This window comes from Callorhinus ursinus, unplaced genomic scaffold, assembly GCF_003265705.2.
Source record: "Callorhinus ursinus isolate GAN/ISIS: 27379988/994484 unplaced genomic scaffold, GSC_fseal_2.0 scaffold61, whole genome shotgun sequence".
In the NCBI taxonomy this organism is placed as follows: domain Eukaryota; kingdom Metazoa; phylum Chordata; class Mammalia; order Carnivora; family Otariidae; genus Callorhinus; species Callorhinus ursinus.
In genome coordinates, this window is record NW_027397123.1 from 2,861,147 (window position 1) to 2,868,713 (window position 7,567).

The 7,567-nt window shown below is 37.6% G+C and overlaps 1 protein-coding gene across 5 annotated transcripts in view; it reads right to left on the reverse strand.

Moving 5' to 3' along the window:
- Positions 1-7,567, reverse strand: part of ZFP14 (ZFP14 zinc finger protein) — a 225,154-nt gene that overhangs the window by 15,511 nt on the left and 202,076 nt on the right. For all 5 annotated transcript variants that reach the window (XM_025854515.2, XM_073885296.1, XM_073885298.1 and 2 more), the window contains 2 exons: positions 5,372-5,498; positions 4,978-5,073 (listed from right to left, as the gene is read on the reverse strand). In XM_025854515.2, the coding sequence (XP_025710300.1) occupies positions 4,978-5,073; positions 5,372-5,498 (223 nt within the window). The remainder of the gene's footprint in view (positions 1-4,977; positions 5,074-5,371; positions 5,499-7,567) is intronic.

The following is a 7,567-nucleotide window of genomic DNA, read 5'->3' on the forward strand; positions in this document are numbered from 1 at the left end:
AAAACAAACTCTCAATAAAAGCCCAGGACCAGATGGCCTCATTGAAGTCTACCAAACATTCAAATAATAATAATACTGCCAACCTGGGGGTGGGAGAGGGTTGCTAATCCTAAAACTCTTCCAAAAAACTGAAAAGAAAGGAACACATTCAAACTCATTACCCTCATGCCAAAGCCAAAGACACCATGAAAAAGAAAACGACAGGCCAATTCCGTAATGAATATTGATGCAAAAATTCTCCACAAAATACTAGTAAACCAAATTCAACAGCACATTAAAAGGATCATATACCATGACCAAGTGGAATTTATCCCTGGGATGCAAAGATAATCCAATATACAAAAATCAATTAATGTGATACACCACATTAAGAGAATGAAAGATTGGAGCACCTGGGTGGCTCAGTAGGTTAAGTGTCTAACTTTGGTTCAGGTCATGATCTCAGGGTCCTGGGATCGAGCCCCACGTCCGGCCCCGTGCTCAGTGGGGAGTCTGCTTTTCTTTCTCCCTCTCCCTCCACTCGTGCTCTGTCTCTCTCATATAAATAAAAAAATCTTAAAGAAAAAAAAAGAGAATGAAGGATAAAAATTATATCATCATCTCAACAGATGCAGAAAAAGCATTTGATAAAATTCAACACCTTTTCATGATGAAAAACTCTCAACAAACTAATAACACGGATATTACCTCAACATAATAAAGGCCACATATAAAAAGCCCACAGCTAATACCATACTCGATGAAAAATTGAAAGCTTTCCCTCTAAGATCATGAAGGAAAAACGCCCACTCTTGCCACTTCTACATCTGGTATACAGAAAACTCTAAAGACTTCATGTACAAACTGTTAGAACTTACAAACCATTAAATTAGGTTTTCAGTTTGCAGTTGCAGAATACAAAGTAAATGTACAAAATTAGTTTTGTTTCTTTACACTAACAATAACCTGAAAAAGAAATTAGAAAAACAATCCCATTTATAATAGCATCAAAAGGAAAATTTTTGTATTTTTTGTATCCACAAAATACCTAGGAAAACACATAACTAACGAGGTAAGGGACTTGTACAATGAAAACTGCAAAACACTGATGGAAGAAATTAAAGATACACAAGATGATGGAAAGATATTCTGTGCTCATGGACCGCAAGAATATTGTAAAAATCTCCATATTCCCAAAACAATCTACTGATTCATTTTTTTTTTAATTTTTATTATTTTTTTTAATTTTTTTTTTTAAGATTCTATTTATTCATTTGAGAGAGAGAGAATGAGAGATAGAGAGTACAAGAGGGAAGAGGGTCAGAGGGAGAAGCAGACTGATTCAATGCAATCCCTATCAAAATCCCAATGGCATTTTCTATAGAAATAGAAAAAAACAATTCAATGAGCCAAAATCATCTTTAGAAAGTATAACAAAGCTGGAGGCTTCACATTTCCTGATTCCAAAATATATCATACAGCTGCAGTAATTAAAACAGAATGGTACTGGCGTAAAGACATACATATAAGTCAACAGAAGAAAACAAATAAATTCACGTATACACTGTCAATTAATATGCAACAAAGGTGCCAACACTATAACAAAGGGAAAGTCTCTTTAACAAATGATGATGGGAAAACTGAACACCCACATGCAAAAGAAATTTGACCTTTATCTTATACCCACACAGAAAAATTACCTCAAAATGTATTAAAGACTTAAACATGAGACCTGACACTGTAAAGCTTCACATAGGGGAAAAGTTTCGTGACACTGGTCTTAGTGATGATTTCAGGATATGAAACAAAAAGCAAAACAGACATACAGGACTACATCAAATTTAAAAGTTTATGCACAGCAAAGGAAACAAAAGAGGGAAAAGGCAACTTATGGAACAGGAGAAAATATTTGCCAACCATGTATCTGATAGTGGTTAATTTCTAAAATATATAAGCAAAAGAACTAATAACCTGATTAAAAAATGAGTTAAGAACGTGAGTAGACGTTTTTCCAAAGAAAATGTACAAATGGCCAAGAAGTATGAAAGATGCTCAAAATCTCTAACCATTACAGAAACATAAATCAAAACCATGAAGAAACATTGCCTATTGCTTTTAGGATGGCTGTCATTAAAACAAACAAAAAAGACAAGTAATAAATGTTGGTGAGGATGCAAAGAAATTGGAACTCTTGGGGCATCTGGGTGGCTCAGATGGTTTATCGTCTGCCTTCAGCTCCGGTCATGATTCCAGGGTCCTGGGATGGAGCCCCGTGTCGGGCTCCCAGCTCAGCCAGGGAGTCTGCTTCTCCCTCTCCCCCTGCCTCTCCCCCTGCTTGTGCTCTCTCTCTCTCAAATAAATAAATAAAAATCTTAAAAAAAAAAAAAAAAAAAAGAGGGGCGCCTGGGTGGCTCAGTTGGTTAAGCGGCTGCCTTCGGCTTAAGTCCTGAGCCCAGGGTCCTGGGATCGAGCACCACATCGGACTCCCTGCTTAGTGGAGTGTCTGCTTCTCCCTCTCCCTCTGCCTGCCTCCCTGCCTACTTGTGCTCTCTCTCTCTGTCAAATAAATAAATAAAATCTTTAAAAATAAATAAATAAATAAATAAATAAATAAAAAGAAAGGTATTGGAACTCTTGTACACTATTGGTGGAAATGCAAAATGGTGTACCACTGGAAAACAGTATGGAAAGGTTCCTAAAAAATTAACAACAGATATATCATATGATCTATCAATCCCACTTCTGGGTATTTATCCAAAAGAATTGAAATCAGGATCCTGAAGAGATATTAGCACTCATGTGTTCACTGCAGTACTACTCATAATAGTCAAGATGTGAAAACAACCCAAATCCACAGATGGATGAGTGGATAAAGAAAATGTGGTATATATACTTATAATGGAATATTATTCAGCCTTAAAAAAGAAGGAAATCCTATCATCTGTGATAATATCGATGAAACTTGAAGATACTAACCTACATGAAATAAGCCAGTTACAGGACAAATACAGCATTATTTGACTTATATGAGATATCTAAAAAGAGCAAAACTCATAGAAGCAAAAGAGTAGTTACCAAAGGCTGGGGTTACAGGGAAACGAGCAGTTGCTAACCAACTAGTATAAAGCTTTAATTATGCAAGGCAAGTAAGTGCTAGAGATTTGCTATACAATACTGTGCCTAAAGTTAACAATATTGTAGTATACACTTAAAAATATCTTGAAGGTAGATCTCAAGTTAAATGATCTTATCACACTTAAATTTTTTTTAAAGATTTTATTTATTTGAAATAGAGAGGGACAATGAGTATGAGCAGGGGGGAGGGACAGAGGGAGAAGCAGACTCCCCACCGAGCAGGGAGCTGGACATGAGGCTTGATCCCAGGATCCTGGGATCATGACCTGAGCCAAAGGCAGACGCTCAACCAACTGAGCCATCCAGGTGCCCCTCACAATTAGATTTAAAAAGAAAGAAAAAAAGCAGTTGTAAGAATTTACACCCTACCAGCAGCTTGAGGGTGCTGCTCCACATTCTCATTTATTCATTCTAATGTCAGACTTAAATTTTTGCCCATGTTACAGGTGACATAATGGTATCCCACTGCAGTTTCAATTTGTATTTCCCTGATAACTAATAAAATTAAACTCTTTTTCACATGTTAAAAAAAAAGCTAATAGTATTTCTCTGTACCAACAATACCAATTAGAAAATTGTAGATGCTTATAATAGCAACACAATCTACTTGAAAAATCTAGAAAGTAACCACACAAAGAACAAAAAATTACTATGGAGAATAATAGTTATAAATGATTTCTGTTGAAAAGACAGCCTGAAGGTTACAAATTTATTATCCTTTAAGACAGTAACTAGTTTTTGTATCCATGTTAGTGATGTGATTCCTGCATTCTTTCTTTCCAGGACAATATAAACTCAGAGTCTCTCTCAGACAACTTGAACCAGCTTTTCCATTCCTCTGGTTCTCTCATTAACAAGCTAAATAAATCTTTCAAATGTGCTTATCATATATTTAGAAGAGTCATATTTAACTTCTGAATAATCATACTTTTGAAAAGTTTTGAAAATGTTATACTCTGACAGTTCTGAAGGTCCCACTGAGATGTCCAAATGGACTCATCTGCAGGAGGCAATAAAGTAGTGTGACTTGAGAAATATACCTCACAGGCAGTCTTCTCTTCTTGGCTGCCTCAGTAAATCCCAAGCAGCAGTAAAACTACTTTCATTCACTTTCTCTCCACTGCACCCTCCTCAACACGTCCTGGGTTTTGTTTTTGGGCTAAGTATAGTTTTGGTTCTGGTTTGTGCAAGGCTGGTAAGTTACAGTGATTAGGAATCTGATTTTATGGTAATTTCTATAGGGATAATGGAAATCTGTTCCAGTTATCTGGGGAATCCCTTCATTCTCTGTGAAGTGAGATGACAAAGAATCTGGATTGTTATCTTCCCTGTGGGTCTGTTTATAGTATTTTGTGCCTCCTGGAAAGGAAAAAAAAAAATCTTGGGAGATCTGCACTGGTGAGTTCTTTAGTTCTTTGTTTATTCTATCTTATGGCTAAACTGTAAAACTAAAGTTGTACCTACAGTTGAGAAAAGCTTTTTTTGTTGTTTTATCTTGAAAGTTTTCTTTGAGATATAACGGACAAAAAAACTTTACCTAATAATAGGGTGTGAAATATTTTCCTACTTCCAGAAGGTATTAATAAACTTAATTATGAAGGGTCATAACTTAAAGGAGCTCACACCAAAAGCACATGCAACCAAAGAAAAAATAGATAAACTGGATCTTGTCAAAATTAAAACTTGTGCTTCAAAGGACAAAATCAAGAGAGTGAAAACACACCTACTAAATGGGAGAAAATACTCACAAATCATTAAGTTGGTAAGACTTGTATCTAGAATATATAATTAACCCAGAAATTCAATAACAAAAAGACAACCCAATTAAAAAATGGACAAAATCATTACCTATCATCTCCTCACCTGAACAAAGGCCTCTTGTCAGTGCTCTTTCAACCATCCAGGGTTCTTTTCCTTGTTCCAATAAGGAAATCACAGCTGGCTTAGAAACGGAAAGCCCTGATCACAAGAAAAAACATGGACATTGTTATGCTGTGGGTGCCCCAGAAATCAGATCCAGTCCCTTGGTGACCAAGAAAATGATGCCACTATAGGAAGGACCAGAGAAAAATGAAGATGAAGCTTCAACCCACTGGAGCAGCTCATTTCATACACTTCCATTCTGTTCCAACTCAAACCTTTCCTTGAGGAACAGGGAGCAGAAATTTAGCTGGTTACTTGAAACAAATAATTCATAATGGAGAAAGGAGACATTCCCAAGGGTAGACTCTGAATTTTGGGGGATAGTTATCCTTACCCACTGAAACCAGGTTGCTGAAATTCTCCAACATCACTTCTTTGTATAAATTCATCTGACCCGAGTCCAGGCATTCCCATTCCTCCTGAGAGAAGTTTATAGATACATCCCTGAACATCATTGACCCCTGAAACAACAAACATGCTTTCACAGTGGAAGGAGATTAAAAAAAAAAAAAAAAAAAAAGATGGTAGTAGAGATGATGGCAGAGCTTATTAAGCAAATTGAAGGGGATGGAACTCTATTACATTGGTAGAAGACATATCTTTTGTGTACAGAAGGATACATCCAGGAACATGCAAGTAAACATTTCCTATGTCATAAAATAGCAAGCATATAGCTCAATGCTCCATGCCTGGCTACAGAGAAATGTGCATATATGTGAATTCTTTCCCCGTTCCCATATTTTCCTTTTAAGACCCAGAAGAGAGAACACTGGGATGTACTTTAAAAAACCATCTTATCGGGGGGGAGCCTGGGTGGCTCAGTTGTTAAGCGTCTGCCTTCGGCTCGGGTCATGGTCCCAGGGTCCTGGGATCGGCCCCATGTCAGGCTCCTGGCTCGGTGGGAGACTTGCTTCTCCCTCTCTCACTCCCCCTGCTTGTGTTCCCTCTCTCGCTATGTCTCTGTCAAATAAATGAATAAAATCTTTAAAAAAAAAAAATCTTATGGGGGCGCCTGGGTGGCTCAGTCGTTAAGCGTCTGCCTTTGGCTCAGGTCATGATCCCAGGGTCCTGGGACTGAGCCCCGCATCTGGCTCCCTGCTCAGCGGGCAGCCGGCTTCTCTGTCTCCCACTCCCCCTGCTTGTGTTCCCTGTCAAATAAATAAATAAAATCTTAAAAAAAAAACAAAACCTTATGATACATTTTGGAGTAAAATTTCAGAGTATTAAGGAAAAACAGAACTTTCTAAAAGCTTCCAGGAAGAAAACATGGATCATATAAAAATTTTCAGGAATTAAAACCGCAGTGGACTTTTTTCAACAGCACCACTTGAAGTAAGAAAAAAAAAGTGATTCCCTTAATATTACAAAGGAAAATGAATTCTGGCCTAGAATTCTATACCCAGTCAAAGCTAGTGTGAAGATTATATGGTATATAATCTTGCTTGGTAGCAAGATTAAAAACAAAACTAGTGTGAAGATTAAGTCAACACACTTATAGATCTACAGGGAAAGATAAAATTATTTCCAAGTAGCTCTTAAAAGAAACTCCTGGCCTATATGTACCATCAAAAGTAGGGAGTAAACTAAGAAAAAGAAAGATATTATATTCAGAAATTACAAAACTAACATGAGAATACATGACAAAGTCCCAAGTATAATTGTGAAAGGCAAGTTCCAGGACAGTACCTGGCAGAACTAGAGAGCAATGTCTAGGAAGAGGAAGACAAAGGACTATGGGAAAGAGGTCTCCAAGGAAAAATAAAGACCTAATAAGTTTGATCATATGGAAACATTTTTTTTTTTTGAAAATATTTTTGGTAGGTAACTGAAAACAATGTTGGTAGATTTGGGGAAAAAAAGAGCAACACACATATAGAACAAAGCAAATGAAGAAACAAAGCAGTTTACCCTCGGAAAACTGTAAAAATTGTACTGAAAAGAATTTAGGATCTAGTGTACTACTTGGCTCAGATTAATAATATCTGCGAGGTCCTGATTACATGAGTATCAATGATTTAAAGAAAAATTGTGATATAATTCTTCTGCAGGAAAAGGAAGTGAAAATGTGATATGGGAAATCTCAATCTGTATTTACCTCAAGAAAGTCACCAGGAAATGTCTATAAAAAGAATAGCAATGGGGGCGCCTGGATGGCTCAGTCGATTAAGCATCTGATTCTTGACTTAGGCTCAGGTCATGATCTCAGGGTTGTGAGATTCACCCCCGTGTTGGGCTCTGTGCTATGTGTGGAGTGGAGCCTGCTTAAGATTCTCTCTCCCTCTGCCCCACCCCACCCAAATGAATAAATAGCATATCTCAAAAAAAATAGCAATGTAGGAATATGAATTAGAAATATAGGGGGGCGCCTGGGTGGCTCAGTTGGTTAAGCGACTGCCTTCGGCTCAGGTCATGATCCTGGAGTCCCGGGATCGAGTCCCGCATCGGGCTCCCTGCTCAGCGGGGAGTCTGCTTCTCCCTCTGACCCTCTTCCCTCTCGTGCTCTCTATCTCTCATTCTCTCCCTCTCAAAT